The 18295-nt window shown below is 34.7% G+C and overlaps 1 protein-coding gene across 1 annotated transcript; it reads left to right on the forward strand.

Moving 5' to 3' along the window:
- Positions 1-300: 300 nt before the first annotated feature.
- On the forward strand, positions 301-885 carry LOC139900714 (uncharacterized). Its single transcript, XM_071883474.1, has one exon. It carries the CDS (start codon positions 301-303, stop codon positions 883-885), a length of 585 nt encoding a protein of 194 aa, XP_071739575.1.
- The last annotated feature ends 17410 nt before the right edge of the window (positions 886-18295 follow it).

An 18295-nucleotide genomic window follows, 5' to 3' on the forward strand; every position in this document is an offset into this window, starting at 1 on the left:
CTTTGCAAATGGTGGTGGAGATTTTCTAATGAAAAAAACGCACTTTGGGTTAAAATCATTTCAAGCATTTACCGGGGGGGGGGGGGGGGGGGGGGGGTTTCTACTAACGTTTTATCTAGAAATGTTGCAGGTCGCACAATTTGGAACGAAATCATCAAAGCAGGGAAATCTGCGGACGGCTATGGTGTTAACTTCACCAATTCAATATCCAAAAATATTGGGAATGGCTCTAACACCAATTTTTGGCATGATAACTGGTGCGGTACTGAAAAGTTTTGTATCCAATTTCGAAGATTATATATGTTTGAATCAAACAAAAACGCCACGGTTGGGGAAAGACTCAAGACAAACAACTCAACGACATCCACTTCATGGAACTGGTCCCGAGCACCTAATGGCCGGAGCCTCACCGAATTAACAGAGCTAAATAATCTTGTATCAACCATCAGTCTCTCCAATAAGCCTGATACCTGGAAATGGAATTTAGATCAATCCGGCATTTTTACAACAAAAGCTTTAGCTGCAATTCTAGACAACCTAAAACTTCATACACCGTCCTCCACCATTAAGACACCAAGGAATAAACTCATACCCCAAAAAATTAACATCTTCATTTGGAGAGTTCTATACGGGAGAATCCCGACACGTGTAGAACTAGACAAAAGAGGCGTTGATCTCGACTTCATCCTCTGCCCACTATGCAACCTACACATAGAGTCTATTGAACACATATTATTCCAATGCACGTTTACATCAAACGTCTGGGAATCAATTCTACAATGGTGGAACCTCCCAACCGACATCTTCACCAATCTCCGTGACATAACCTTAAATGATCAGCCCTTCACCGCGTCACAAAATGGTGCTAACATGGCAAGCCATTAAATGGGCATCCACTTACATTATCTGGAAATATCGGAATCTCAAGGTCTTCGGTAAAAAAGAATGGTGTGTTGCCACAATCTTATCCGAAGTCCAAACACAGTCATTCGCATGGATATCCAAAAGACACAAAAAAATCAATAGTTATGTGGCATCAATGGCTAGTCAATCCCATCTTCTACATCTCCTCAAATCATCAGAGATCCGGCATTAGCTAATTCTAACAAAGTCCTATTCGTCAGAGCATTCATGGATTGAATTTCCATTTTCACTTGGTTAAATGGGGAGTGTCAGCCGACTTTGTCATCGCAAGTGCGGTACTGTCTGGTTGCCTCTTCCCAGCTTGATGTCTCAAGTTCCGTGGTGTCTTTGGCCTCCTCGCCCATGAATCTGTACATTTTCCATATTCGAACTCATTATATTGTATAGTTTTATAGGGCTTTGTAACTCTCCGATATATTAATAATACTTTTTGCTTGCTTTTCAAAAAAAAAAAAAAATTCTATAAACGTAAAGGGTATACTTTATATTTGAAGCAAAATATTATCACTATTCAATAGTTAATAATTCAATAGAAGCATAAGACAACCAATTAAAGAATACTTATAACGACCCTCATTTTTTCATTATATATTTTTCCAATATTAAATGCCCAAACAATATAATTAAAACTTAATGATTAAACTTTAATCAACAATTGTTAAGTGTTAAGAGTTAGAAAACATATTAATTAACTTTGTGCAATAATTGACAAGTTAATAAAAGATGAAAATAATAAACTGTTAGTCGACACTCACTGCTAATTAAAATTTATGCATTTATGTAATATTATAACTAATAACCTATAAGTAATAAATAAAAATTGACATTTATATAAATAATAAAACAATTGGGAACTAAATATATACAAGTCATGAATTAGTAAAAAGAAAATAATGCTTATCATGTAGTAAATGTAAAAAATAATAATAGTAATAATAGTAATAATAATAATGAGACTAAAGAATCTTAAACAATTACATCCTTATGTTGACTAAAAATTAAAATAAAATATATATATAAACTAGTACCACCTATTGTTGACTAAAAATTATAAAGCAAAATAAAATCATTAATTAGAACATCCTTATGTTGACTAACACTCTAATACTTGCACTATATAAACTCCTAGTTTCTCATTCACAAATCACACCAAAATCCTCTCTCAAAAACAATCTCTCCCTCTCCCTCTCTTGTGGTATTCGGATCTTCAAGCTTGTTCTTCGTGTTCTTCAAGAATCTTCAAGGAGTTCTTCAAGATTTTCAAGGCTTTGATCTTCCATTTTCATCGTGTTCATCTTTTCTTTGTTAATTATCTTGAATCTTCAAAGGTATAACATAAACCCTAAACTATTTACATAAACTTTAATCTTTGTTAATTCATATTCATATTATAAACTTGTTATTCATAAGTATATACATAAACACACTTAGATTTATATATACATATATACTTGTAAAAAAATATATTTTTATATATATACATATATATATGAATTATATATACATATACATATTAAAACCTTAAACCCTAATACTACTTATACTAGTACTTAACATGTATACACTATTACTATTACGATTACTAGCACCTATAACCTACTACTTATATTGTAGCACAAAAATATTTTGGGATATGTATTAGAGATGTATAGATCTTCGAACTTTCTTGACGAATGGTTTCTACGAGATTCTATGCAGAGGGATTGGAATTCCGATTTAAAGGGTCCTATGGCTCAAGCCCCTAGATCTAAATTAGCCATTCGAAGGGAAAGGGGTGATTAGAAGCTTATCTAATACGGAAAGTATCCTAAAATGGAAAACACTCATAAAAGTAGAAACTCTCTAGTCATAGAAACTTAGTAAAATAAGAAACTTTCTAAAAATGGAAACTTTATAAAAATAGTAACTTACTAGGAATAGAAACTTAGTAAAACAAACTATACTTAAACTTAAACATGGGCAAAACACTTAACTACTCTTAAATGTCAATAGGTTGACTTTCCTGCTCACTCGTTTAACTCTTTATTTCGAGGAATAACTCTCTCTCTACTTACTAAGGTGAATTCATAACCCCTCTTTATTGCTAGCAAACTTACTTACTTTACTTAGGGTGAGACACACGCTGTTTTTACTTTTTACAATTTAGACACAAGTACCAACTGCTAAAACTATGCTATACCCGGCTATGTCCGACTAAGTCCCTACAGTGATATTTTTAAGTGCTGCGGCATGCTTATTTATTGGGGGTAGGCCTATCGGGAGTAACGTCCCCGATACATTTGACTAAGTCTTTGTATTACTTGATAATGAAATTAAACCGACAAGGACAGACACAACTTGTCGTGGGGCAAACTTGAATGTTTAGTCTAAATATTACGCACTGGCATAACTTTTGGATCTGCGAGATCTACTTTTTGATCCTGCGGGAGATCAACGTTACAAACTAAATCTTGTGGTCTAAAACAACGATAACTACTTTTGTTAAACCTATGAACTTCACTCAACCTTTTTGGTTGACACTTTAGCATGTTTTGTCTCAGGTGCTGTTTGATTCAAGCTTTCTTATCTACTACTTATGTGATGTTACTTGGACTTAGGATCAAGAGATATCGCATTTATTATTTCTGCATATGAACAATTACTTTATCTTTATTGTAACGACATTTTATTTTCCGCTGCGTACTCAATAAAGTTAAATTTTCTCATTTAGTATTGTTCTCGTATTATAATATGTTGGTTTATTTGATATTAGTAACATTTCTTCCAGACCCTATTGGGAGGACGTTACAATACTGCACAAACATTACAATTTACAGATTTAGCAACTTCGTTGAAGACTTCATGTTCATTATTTAATACTGAATTACACAACTCACAATTTAATACTATAAAAGAACTTCAAAACAATCAACTTGATTCAACAAAAGGACTGCAACTAATGAATGTTTCAACATAACATATATGGAATAACAAATTGTAGCATATTAATGAGATTCAAATCAAATCATTCAAATGGATATCGAGTCGATCGAAGAAGATAAATCTAGATTGGAATCAATGGCTTCTAAACCCGTCATCTTTTGACGATCATGGCTAGCGAATTCTTTCTTGTGTATTCTTATTCATAATGTAGTCAGTCTGTTTCCTTCAAAAGTATGTAATCACATACTTATCATTTGTACTTGTTTAATGTTATGATTTAATAATATATTGTTTTGCTTTTCAAACAAATAATAATAATAATAATAATAATAATAATAATAATAATTGTAGCATATAGAAGTTAGAAAAAAAAAATACCTCATATATACCTCATAATATAATATATAGTAGCCCTCCTTTGTTCTATTTCGTTGGAAGAATTCATGATAAGGCTAAAAAGGAACATATATTTCATAGCAAAATCCCCCAAGAAAGACAAGATTTTAGTTGCAATTGTTCCATTTTCAAGTGATATTCGTTTATATTAAATAAGTGCGAAGACAAAAGGCGAAAATGACGAATTAAAGACACAAAGGTCCAAAAAGCTCAAATATACAAGATACAAATAAAAAGGTTCAAATTATTGATGAAGAACGTCTAAAAATGACAAGAGTACAAGTTGCGGAACGCAAAGTACACGATATAAAATAGTACGAAAGGACGTCCGAAAATCCGGAACCGGGACCCGAGCCAAGAAGAAACGCCCGACGCAATGGACCAAAAATATCTAGTCTACTATGCACATAAATATAATATAATATATAAATAATTATTAAAATTATTTATATTTTATATATATTTAATAAATATGTCGACGAACAAGAAGACAAAAGATATGTGAGCTGTCCAGCGTGGCCATGCGAGTCGCATGGCAAATAGGCATAAACCCATGCGAGTCGCATGGCAGTAAAAATCTGGCCAAATGCCTATAAAAAGGCAGTTTATGCACGAACTCAAACACATCTTTTTCTTTTCCTTATCTGTAAACATATAACATAAATAAATAATTATAATTTTAATTATAATTTTAATAATTATGATTTAGTTTAGTATTGTAACAAATGATTTACGGGTTTTAAGTCAAGACTCTGCCCGTGTAATACTACGATATTAATACCCACTGTAAGTTATGTCTTTCCTTTTTAATTTAATGTCTCGTAGCTAAGTTATTATTATGCTTATTTAAAACGAAGTAATCATGATGTTGGGCTAATTACTAAAATTGGGTAATTGGGCTTTGTACCATAATTAAGGTTTGGGCAAAAGACCGACACTTGTGGAAATTGGACTATTGACTATTAATAGATGGGGGGTATTGTCTAATTGAGTGACAACTCATTGGAGTCTGTCGAACCTATCTTCAAATTAATTATCCTAATAATTAATAATGATTATGGTTGTCCTATTTAGTGACGTTCATATGGAATCTATTATAATCATTTAATTAATTATTCGGGTTGGGTAATTGATTATTCAAACTGATCAAGTGGGTAAATTAATATTCATATCTAATCAAAACAGGGGTAGATTACATACAGTGATAACTGGTGTAATTGTTGACAGAAGTGATAACTGCGTCACAGTTTAAATCCTTAATTAGTTGGAATATTTGACTTCGGGTATAAGGGTAATTTGACGAGGACACTCGCACTTTATATTTATGACCGATGGACTATTATGGACAAAAGCCAGATAGACGTATCAAATAAACCAGGACAAAGGACAATTAACCCATGGTAATAAATTAAAATCAACACGTCAAACATCATGATTACGGAAGTTTAAATAAGTATAATTCTTTTATTGTATTTCTCATCGTATCTTTATTTACTGTCATTTTATTACTCGCAATTTTATTTACTGTCATTTTATTTATTGTCATTATTTTACGCACTTTAATTATCGTCATTTATCTTTGCGCTTAAAATATAGAATCGACAAACCGGTCATTAAACGGTAAAACCCCCCTTTTATAATAATATTACTACTTATATAATTATATATATTTTGTATAAATATAGTTGTTAAAAATATAGTAAGTATCACCAGCTCCCTGTGGAACGAACCGGACTTACTAAAAACTACACTACTCTACGATTAGGTACACTGCCTATAGTGTTGTAGCAAGGTTTAGGTATATCCCATCCGTAAATTAATAAAACTTGTGTCATATTTTGTAGTATTTTGTATTAAAAATAATACTATTTCGTACCCTCACGCTACATCATCAAGTTTTTGGCGCCGCTGCCGGGGAGCACTAAAACGCTATATTTTTAATTTATATTTGCAAAAAAAAAAAAAAAAAAAAAAACGTAAAAAAAAAAAAAGTAAAAAAAAAAAAAAAAAAAAATTATAAAAAAATATATTTTTAAGATTTTGTCTATAAAAATTTTTTTTTTTTTTAGTTTTATTACCTTTAGATTTTTAGACTATATTCGCAACTTTTAGTATTAAGTTTAGTTTTGCCATAGTTATTTTTACTTCTAGAATTTTTAGTTTTGCCGTAAAATCCCTTAAGTGCTTTTTCTTTAGACTAAGATTTAGGTGCCTTAAAATTTTGCGACGCCATTTTTCGTGCTATTTTCTTATTTCGTATTTTTTCGACGCCTTTTACCTATGTATCAATTACAATTCCAATTAGTGATCTCCATTTGTAGCTTTAATTTTAAGATAGTGATCGTTATAAGGTTGGATTAACCGCGTGTTTACAAACCACTCTTCGTCTTTTTCATTTTTCGACACTTTTCGACGCGCAATCTTTTTCTCTCTTATTTCTCGCCATTCTAGTTTTTAGGACTTAGAATTTTTTCTACTTCTTCTCTAAATTTCTTAAAATTACGAAAATTTATTTTAAGTGGTTAAATTGATAGACATCAAAATTTTCTGGTTCGTAGTAATAGTTGGATTTGTACGTGGACCGGGTTATTGGAGCCAAACAGTCCTCAATTATATTGAGACCAAACGAATCCTGCCCCTCTGCTGCATCTTTTGGCTATTCGAAACGTGGGCAAAATCAGAAAAGTCTATTAATTGGATAACTTATTATAATTTTTCTTTCCTTTTTAAAAACTAATAGGATATTCAGTGAATGCACCGAGCAAAACGTTCACCACCTTTCATACGTTCACCACCTGTAACTCGATCAAGACATCTAGCAAATATTGTCGCCGTTGATTTTTCTTTAGAATCGTCATCTAGTCGAACAAGAACTCCAACTCAAATTTCCGATAATCCATCTTTTGAACCCGACTTCACAATTAAGAACCCGGAGCATATTCAAGGACAATTCCAAGATTCTGAACCACTAATTATTCCTCCTGAACCACAAACCGTTAAATCAGAGTCCTCTAGTGATTCGTATTCAACAAATTCAATTATGGAAGTAACGGAACCTCTAAGTATGGAAGATCGAATGAGAGCCACACGCACGGGCCAAGGTCACGCCATTATTAAGCCAGAAGTTAATGCGCCAGATTATGAAATCAAAGGACAAATTCTACACATGGTAACTAACCAATGCCAATTCAGTGGTGCACCGAATGAAGATCCTAACGAACACCTTCGTACGTTTAAAAGAATTTGTACACTATTCAAAATCCGAGAAGTGGAAGATGAGCAGATCTATCTCATGTTGTTTCCCTGGACTTTAAAGGGAGAAGCCAAAGATTGGTTAGAATCGTTACCTGAAGGGGCGATTGACACATGGGATGTTTTAGTTGAAAATTTTTTTAAACAATTCTTTCCGGCATCTAAAGCCGTGAGACTTCAAGGAGAAATTGTTACGTTCGCGCAAAAGCCAAATGAAACATTATATGAGGCGTGGACAAGATTCGGAAGGATGTTGAGAGGATGTCCTCAACACGGTTTAGACACTTACCAAATAGTACAAATATTCTACCAAGGTGTCAACGTTGCTACACGAAAAGACATCGACATAACAGCTGGTGGTTCCATCATGAAGAAAACCGCAACTGAAGCTTACAAAATTATTGATAATACAGCCTCCCACTCGCATGAGTGGCACCAAGAAAAAGATATTTTTCGTTCATCTAAAGTGGCTAGAGCCGATTCTAGCCATGACTTTGATTCCGTTTCCGCAAAAATAGATGATTTCGAAAGACGAATGGAAAAGATGAATAAAGATATTCACGCAATACGAATCAGTTGTGAGCAATGCGGTGGACCACACTTATTGAAAGATTGTCACATTGAACCAACGATGGAACAACGAGAGAATGTTTCCTATATGAACCAAAGGCCGGGAAATAATTATCAAAATAATTATCAACCGCCAAGGCTAAACTTAAATCGAAATCAAAACATTCTTTACAATCCAAAAGGACCCGAAAATAACTGGTATAACCAACAAGGTCCGAATAACCAACCGACTCAAAACAACACTTTCAATCAACAAAGACCTAGCTTGTATAAACCACCACAACAACCCGAAGAGAAAAAGCCAAATCTAGAAGAAATGATGGCAAAGCTGATTGAATCTCAAACACAATTCATTACATCTCAAACCCAAACGAACGAGAGATTTGATCAGTCATTAAGAACTCAACAAGCTTCCATTTTGAATCTAGAAAAACACGTAGGTACTCTTGCTAGCATGATGAGTGATAGGGAACAAGGAAAGCTACCGAGTAATACTGAAGTAAATCCTCGGAATGAGAATGTTAATATGGTTTCAACGAATTCTGAAAAACCAGCACCAGAAGATGGGAAGGTTTTAGATGAGAGTAACAATGAAGAAGTTACACCACCACCACCCGAGTATGTAAAGCCAATGGTGGCACCATACAAACCACCCATCCCGTTTCCAAGAAAAGGAGTTGAGTATGAGCAAGTGATAGGTAATAAAGATTGTGATACCTCTGGAAAGAAGAAGAAGAAAAAGAATAAGAAAGTGCAAGAAACAAAAGCCGTAAATATAAACCCGGTGAAGACAGTTCCACCAAAACCTCCACCTAGGGTAGGTGATCCGGGTGAATTTATTGTTCCTTGTCTACTTAGTGATTGTGTCATGTATGATGCACTAGCAGATTTAGGTGCAAGTGTAAGTGTTATGCCTCTTTCCTTATATAAGAGATTAGGTGTAGGTAAGTTAAGTCCAACGGATATGAGTGTTCGACTCTTTGATCAAACCATTAAGCACCCAGTTGGAATTGCTGACAACCTACCCATTCAAGTAGGTAATTTAACCTTTCTAGTCGAATTCATTGTCATTGACATAGAAGAGGACCCAAACATTCCTCTAATTTTAGGTCGACCATTCTTTGCGTCCACCGGGGCGTTATTTGATGTAGGAAATGGAAGAATGACACTTAGTAGTGGTAACAAATCGATCACCTTTATGATTCGAAAGTCTAAATCTCCACCAACCAAAACCATTGAACCAGCAAAAACGATTGGTAACAACCATGTTGTTTTACCAACTCCAACGGTAGTGCTTAATAATAATGAAACGCCTAAGTGTGGGGAAAATGAAGTAACACCTAATGATGACATGATAACAAAGAACCCCGTTGTTGATACGAAATTAAATGATCTCGTTATTAATAGTTCAATGAAGAAACTTATTAAACGGATTCGCGATGCTAGAACCAAGGGGAACTTTAAGTTATGTAACCGGTTAGTATCCAATCTATCACCTAAAGAAAAGGAGAAACTAGTTGAAATTGTGGATATTACACAGGAATCCGACCAATGGCTTAAAGAAAAAGTCACGGATATGCAAGTTGATTATGGACCAAGAGAAATTAACGATGAAGTTAATCACAATTTTGACACCACGGCTACCTAAGTGTGGGGAGATTCAAATGTTCTAAAAAGAAAATGCTATCTAGAGTTAGTTGTTCTGTTCTCGTGTAGTTCCGAGAATGGAACCCGATTGGTCTTTTCCGCTAGCAGACACTAAAGAACTAGTTTCCTCCCTCCATTCTGAATTTTTTTTTATTTTGTAGGTTTTATATAAAAATTAATATGCTTTTTAAATTTAAGTTTTGTGTGATTTTAAAAACAAAATTTACTTTATTTCATTAAGTTAAAAAAAAAATTGATTTCTAAAATTCGTCGTGAGTTGAAGACTAGGTCCTAGAGCCGAAATTGCTTTACCCGAGAGCGGGGCGAAAAATTTTGTTATCATTATTTTTAATTTTATTGATCTAAAGTATGCCAAAAAAAATATTATATTTTATAAATTTTTGAACGTGGGGAAATATACCTAACTTCAAAAATATGTATATATGTTTGTAGTTTATATCATGAACACAACAGGGTAAAACAACGCACTTTCAAAGACTGTCATTAAAGTTCAGCAAAAGGTACCAATTTTGACGACAAGACGCAAAATAACAAATGTTATATAACAAATGGAGGAATGAGCGATGAGGCGCCATCAATCATTCGACGAGCTTTGTAATTACAAACTCGGTATTTTTAATCACTTTTCTACACTAATCACCCTCATGAATTTATAATTATAGTCTGATTTCATGCAAATGAGGGCATTGCATGATCTCAAGTGTGGGGAAGGGTTATAAATTCTCTCGGGTTTATACTTAGTTTAATTGCCAAATTTCATGAAAATTTGAAAAATTTTCAACTAAAATACTAGTAACGCAGTAGTTGTATTAGAATCTAGTGCTCTCTGATAACAAGGAACAGCCCTAGTCTTATATACTGACTACCCACTTCTAGTAAAAATTTTCAAAATTTTCAATTAAATGAAGTCAAAATCATGTTTATACATATTTATGAACGATGAAAACTAGGTGTTAATACCGAAATTATCGTTACCTCGAGGACATAAATTGAGAAACAACCCAAAACGCTTGAATTCATTTAAAAAGGAATAAAGGAGAATAAAAAGGCAAAGAAAGAAACTAAGTGTGGGGAGAATGTACCAAGTTATTCAATTAAAAACTATCTATCACATATCTTTGTACAAGATTATTGCAGGTACTTTTGTTTTGGATGATACTAATCAGTTTTACCCGATTTACTATAATACTTTTGAAAGAAAGATGGATCTACACGATGAATCAATTCCATCATTTGAAGGAAGTAAAGTCTTCCGAAAAAGACACGCGCTTCTTGATTTAGGTCATGAAGTTGTTGTCCAGACCAGCTGTAGGTTGACGAAAAATCTAGAAAAGTCATCTCTAAAATCAGCAGGAAATCCACGGACCTCAGCATCAAACAGGGTCGCCATGTGGTCAGATTTATCCTAACCATGAGAAGGATTTATCTCGTACAATGGGGGGGCACCGTGCAAATTAGCTTGATAAGACTAATGAATCAGATCCCCAGAAAGGATAATCTCCTTAAAGATTAAAAATCAGCATTTAAGCCTGATATTACTCAATCCTTGATATTGACCTTAAAGATTGAGAATTCAAACTCATGGAATTCAATGATATCTAAACTCGAGCTTGAACGAGAAAATATTTTGATCAAAAATACAAACCGATTTGTTTTCTGAAAACCCATTTTCAATGCGTTCATCACCATTGAACGTAAAATCCTAGGAATTCACCTGGAATTCATTAGGTCACCTGAACCAAATCGGGTGTCAACCGTAAGAACGGTGGTTGCATAGCATGGTCGGAGACAGGACCTTGTGCCAGACCGAAAAATCATAGGATGATCTTTACTATTGCTCCTACCAAGGATAGTACTAGCATCCGACACGTCAAAAGACCATAATCATCTGCATGTCATGGGACATTGCCTTAACAGTTTCTTGTTCATCACTTTCCTTTACAACCGGACGGTAGTTTACCGAAAGGTAATATACGGAACAAGTAAATTGAATGTGTGCTTTCCGATACAGGGATAGCAGTGGATTACACGAACCTAAATGTTTTTAGCCAAAATATTGATCCACAAATATATTTTGCAACACCGATGGTGGGTCAAATCAGAAAACTTGTCTAGGGTAAAATCTAGCTTGAATTTTTAAAAGATCAAATGTTTTCATAAAGATCCAATTTCCTAAAGGATCTACATTTTTATAGTCATGTGGGACTGTAAACCGCCTTTTAAATGTGCACTTTGCTTTGGAAACCGAAAGTAAATCGGCTATTTGATTGCAAGTGTCGTTGACCTAAACCCAAGGCAACTGTGGATGACACACCCACCTTTAACCATGGTTCTATTGTTAATATCATTGTTTATACCGCTCTATCAAAATCACTGATGTATAAAGTGTGAAGAATAAAGAAGTGATTCGTGTGATGTATTATATTATTTCAAGACTGTATTGCTTGAGGACAAGCAACGCTCAAGTGTGGGGATATTGATAAGGCTAAAAAGGAACATATATTTCATAGCAAAATCCCCCAAGAAAGACAAGATTTTAGTTGCAATTGTTCCATTTTCAAGTGATATTCGTTTATATTAAATAAGTGCGAAGACAAAAGGCGAAAACGACGAATTAAAGACACAAAGGTCCAAAAAGCTCAAATATACAAGATACAAATAAAAAGGTTCAAATTATTGATGAAGAACGTCTAAAAATGACAAGAGTACAAGTTGCGGAACGCAAAGTACACGATATAAAATAGTACGAAAGGACGTCCGAAAATCCGGAACCGGGACCCGAGCCAAGAAGAAACGCCCGACGCAATGGACCAAAAATATCTAGTCTACTATGCACATAAATATAATATGATATATAAATAATTATTAAAATTATTTATATTTTATATATATTTAATAAATATGTCGACGAACAAGAAGACAAACGATATGTGAGCTGTCCAGCGTGGCCATGCGAGTCGCATGGCAAATAGGCATAAACCCATGCGAGTCGCATGGCAGTAAAAATCTGGCCAAATGCCTATAAAAAGGCAGTTTATGCACGAACTCAAACACATCTTTTTCTTTTCCTTCTCTGTAAACATATAACATAAATAAATAATTATAATTTTAATAATTATGATTTAGTTTAGTATTGTAACAAATGATTTACGGGTTTTAAGTCAAGACTCTGCCCGTGTAATACTACGATATTAATACCCACTGTAAGTTATGTCTTTCCTTTTTAATTTAATGTCTCGTAGCTAAGTTATTATTATGCTTATTTAAAACGAAGTAATCATGATGTTGGGCTAATTACTAAAATTGGGTAATTGGGCTTTGTACCATAATTAAGGTTTGGGCAAAAGACCGACACTTGTGGAAATTGGACTATTGACTATTAATAGATGGGGGGTATTGTCTAATTGAGTGACAACTCATTGGAGTCTGTCGAACCTATCTTCAAATTAATTATCCTAATAATTAATAATGATTATGGTTGTCCTATTTAGTGACGTTCATATGGAATCTATTATAATCATTTAATTAATTATTCGGGTTGGGTAATTGATTATTCAAACTGATCAAGTGGGTAAATTAATATTCATATCTAATCAAAACAGGGGTAGATTACATACAGTGATAACTGGTGTAATTGTTGACAGAAGTGATAACTGCGTCACAGTTTAAATCCTTAATTAGTTGGAATATTTGACTTCGGGTATAAGGGTAATTTGACGAGGACACTCGCACTTTATATTTATGACCGATGGACTATTATGGACAAAAACCAGATAGACGTATCAAATAAACCAGGACAAAGGACAATTAACCCATGGTAATAAATTAAAATCAACACGTCAAACGTCATGATTACGGAAGTTTAAATAAGTATAATTCTTTTATTGTATTTCTCATCGTATCTTTATTTACTGTCATTTTATTACTCGCAATTTTATTTACTGTCATTTTATTTATTGTCATTATTTTACGCACTTTAATTATCGTCATTTATCTTTGCGCTTAAAATATAGAATCGACAAACCGGTCATTAAACGGTAAAACCCCCCTTTTATAATAATATTACTACTTATATAATTATATATATTTTGTATAAATATAGTTGTTAAAAATATAGTAAGTATCACCAGCTCCCTGTGGAACGAACCGGACTTACTAAAAACTACACTACTCTACGATTAGGTACACCGCCTATAGTGTTGTAGCAAGGTTTAGGTATATCCCATCCGTAAATTAATAAAACTTGTGTCATATTTTGTAGTATTTTGTATTAAAAATAATACTATTTCGTACCCTCACGCTACATCATCAATTCAGGAAGAAAGTAGCTTCGTAAATCGGTAATGGAAGGTGGGAAATTTTTTACAGTATTAAATTTTATATTTAGGCTATCTACTTTAAAGGGTTGTTGGAGATTTATATTAGTGGACTTGTGTTATTTACGGAGCATATTTGTTATTGGTATCCTTTTCATGTAGACATGAGAATTCCCGGGGGGGAATATTAATACATAGAAAAAAACCTAAAGCCTACATAATATAAATTTGCTAGTTATACTTTAAAAGTCAGGTGGGGCGACTGACCCTCCTGATGATGTCTATCTTCCACCCCAAATCTATATGTTATCAATTGTAGAATAATAAACAAAGATGCATAGATATATATCATATTACCACACTCAAAGTTTATGAAATATACTAAACTCTATATTAATACATTTGAAGTTTCTTCATAAAACTAACCTCTAAATATAGAATATTCAACTCCTACATGATAACAAAACTAAGAAAAATATTAATAAAACTTTAAGTGTATTAACTGTAGCGACCCGACCAAATCATCATTGACGGCGCCGTCTACTTAGGTCCCGTTACGTGGTCATAAGTCTTTAAAACAACGTTTGACCAAAAGATATGTCGCATTCATTTCAAATGTAAAGGTTGTTCAAGTTTACAAGAATAGTTCCACCACAAGTTACGATACAAAGTTTTAAGTACAAATGAAACTTATGCGACACAATTTAAAAGTATCCAAAAGACGTTCCATGTATGCATATATACTCGACATCCAATGCAAGTATCAAAATAATGAGCGGAAGCATGTATCATGTATCGTTCAAGGACCTGAGAAAAACATAGAAATCTGTCAACGAAAACGTTGGTGAAATCATAGGTTTAAGTAAGTAAGTACAAGTGAACCACAAGATTTGCATCAAAGAAATAATAGTAATACATTCCAAAAGTTTGTTTCACGAGCACCCAATTATCAAAGCTTAACATTCCATCCATTGTATACCCCATCCATAGTGCTAGAACAAACACTGATTCTCGAAAATATATTTCATCCGTAGACGGTAGCGAACCGTCAAAGATGAGGGTTGTCAACCCATATGGCCATATAACATAAGTTCTCGCTTACACCCGGCAAGTGTAACTAATGATAATCGAATTGAGGATTTTTGTTCTAAACTCGTATGTAGAATGTTTGTTTTCCCGTTCTTGTGTTCACTTAGTTCAAAAGAATCGTTTATGTTTTCTCATCCCAAATATAAGTTCAAAAAGAGTAAAAGTGGGACTATGATCTCACCTTGAGTGCACGTACGAAAAGTACTTCACAAAATAACGTGTGTGAAGGATAGTGCTAGTCTTGACCTAAACAAATAGATCGTATCAATAACGGTAAACACGATAGGTCAAAGATGTTCAATTAGTCCTATGGCTCGTTACGACTCGATTATTTAGCATGTGAAATCAAATTGTCAAGTTTCATGCAAGATACAAGTATATAAACAAGTTAGGAAGGTTGCATAATCATTTGGTTAAGTTTGACAAAAAGTCAAACCTTGGTCGGTCAAAGTCAACGAAAAAGTCAACACGTTCGGGTCGTGTCCCGAACTATTTTTCTGAGGTTTTTAATCATGTATGAGCATGTTAGGACAAGTTACATGTGAATCGGAGGTGCGTAGCATAGCAAACATTATTCAAAAATTGACCAAGTTGGACAGACCAAAAGGGCGCGCCGCGCGGGTATATGGCGCGCCGCGCCATTACCTGTGCAGAGAATTCTGGCAGTTTTTAAGTTTTATGCATGAACCTAACTTCAAACAATCACCATTTATGATCCGCAAACAATCAAGACAAGTATCTTATACCGTTGGGAAGGTAATTTGACGAGGAAAACAACTAAACACATTTCATCAATCAATCTACCTATTACAACAACCAAAACCGCATCTAATGCTTAACATTAACCGCATACAAGTTCATAAATGCAATTCAATGATTCGGGCAACCAATTTACATGAATGATATGCCGTTTCGAAGGTAATCAAGCATACAATCCAACTAAACACTTACCAATATTAATCCTTGGCATTCAATGCATCAAAAGTCCATTTCAAGTTCATCAAACCCTAACCCAAATTCACCAAAATCAATAATCAAGTTCATGAAGTTTTCTAAGGCAACCTACACATCAAATTGAAGCTAGTGATGCTAGTAACACAATTAAAACATCAACTTTTAACATCTAACAACATATGATCATCCAAAATTCAAGAACAACACACCAAAATTCAAGTTCATGCTAGTTACACTAAAACAACGAGATCGAGCATATAAATCATATATTCATGTTAGACTTGAGCCATAGACACTAATTAACACTTTTATAAGTTAAAAACATCAAGAACACAAAATCTAATGATTTTAGAAAGTTACCCAAATGAGATGAAGTTGGTACCAAAATGAAGAGGATGAAGAGAGGATCACAAATATGTAGTTTATTTTGTTGTAAGCCTCCTAGATCAATTTAGATGATGATTGAATGAATTTGGTAAATGGGTGTGTGTTCTTGCTAGAGAGAAAGAGAGAGATGGAGATGATAATGAATGGGTGAAAGGGGTTTGACCCTTTGACCTAGTCAAGGGTTTGATCCTTTGTCAAGTTTAGTCCCTCAACTTTCGTTCGGGTGCGGGAATTACCTAAACGAGATAATTTAAAACGCGTATCAACGGGAGATGTTATAAACATATAACGGAGTTTAAATTAGTATAACGGAAAAGAAAACGGAAAAAGGTGGGATGTTACATTACCTACTCCTTAAAAGAAATTTCGTCCCGAAATTTAAGTAGGCGTAGTAGTCGTTGTTTCTTCCTCGAGATCTTGCGTTTCTGAATTCACAAATAGATGAGGATACTTCCTTTGCATTTGATATTGTCTTTCCCAAGTAAACTCGGGTCCTCTTTTGGCATCCCAACGAACCTTGACAATCGGGATTCGGCTTTGTTTCAATGTCTTGACGGAGGTGTCCACAATTTCAACCGGTTCCTCCACAAAATGAAGTTTGTCATCCATAGTAAGTTCTTCTAGAGGGATGACGATATCGGGTTCGGCAAGACACTTTTCAAGTTAGATACATGGAAGGTAGGATGAACGGAGTTCAATTGAGGCGGAAGATCTAAACGATAAGCAACGGTTCCAATACGCTCCAAGATTTCGAAAGGACCAATATACAGCGGATTTAGCTTCCCGCGTTTCCCAAAACGGATTACACCCTTCCAAGGTGCGACTTTTAACATTACTCGGTCACCGACTTGAAATTCAAGATCGTTGCGTCGTTTGTCGGTATAGCTCTTTTGACGACTTCGGGCCGTCCTAAGCCTATCTCGGATTTGAATGATTTTCTCGGTGGTTTCGTGAATGAGTTCGGGTCCGGTGATTTGCACGTCGCCTACCTCGGCCCAACAAAGAGGTGAACGAAATTTGCGGCCATATAGCGCTTCAAAAGGTGCGGCTTTAATACTCGCGTGATAACTATTGTTGTAAGAGAACTCGGCGAGAGGTAAGTGCTTGTCCCAAGCTTTTCCGAAATCAACCACGCAAGCTCGTAACATGTCCTCTAAGGTTTGAATTGTACGTTCGCTTTGTCCATCGGTTTGAGGATGATATGCGGTGCTCATGTCTAAACGCGTTCCCAACGCTTCTTGCAATGTACGCCAAAATCTAGAAACGAAACGGCCATCTCGGTCGGAGATAATCGATAAAGGTACACCGTGTCGGGCTACGATCTCCTTAATGTAAAGTTGTGCAAGTTTCTCCATTTTGTCCGTTTCTTTCATGGCAAGGAAGTGTGCGGATTTGGTGAGACGGTCAACAATAACCCAAATGGTATCATAACCGCCCGTCGTTTTTGGTAGCTTGGTGATAAAATCCATCGTTATCCTTTCCCACTTCCATTGCGGGATCTCGGGTTGTTGAAGTAGTCCGGACGGTCTTTGGTGTTCGGCTTTGACTTTGGAACATGTCAAACACTTGGAAACATAAGTAGCTACGTCCCTTTTGATGTTCGGCCACCAATATAGTTGTTTAAGGTCGTGGTACATCTTATTGGCACCGGGGTGAATCGAGTATCGTGACTTATGGGCTTCATCTAAAATAAGGCTTCGTAGGTCCCCATAACTAGGCACCCAAATCCTTCCGGCGTAATATCGGAGTCCGGTCTCCCTAATTTCGAATCGAGAGACGAGAATGTTCAAGAGCTCGTGTGAAAGGTTTTCATCCTT

The sequence above is a fragment of the Rutidosis leptorrhynchoides genome, chromosome 3, assembly GCF_046630445.1.
Source record: "Rutidosis leptorrhynchoides isolate AG116_Rl617_1_P2 chromosome 3, CSIRO_AGI_Rlap_v1, whole genome shotgun sequence".
Lineage (NCBI taxonomy): Eukaryota > Viridiplantae > Streptophyta > Magnoliopsida > Asterales > Asteraceae > Rutidosis > Rutidosis leptorrhynchoides.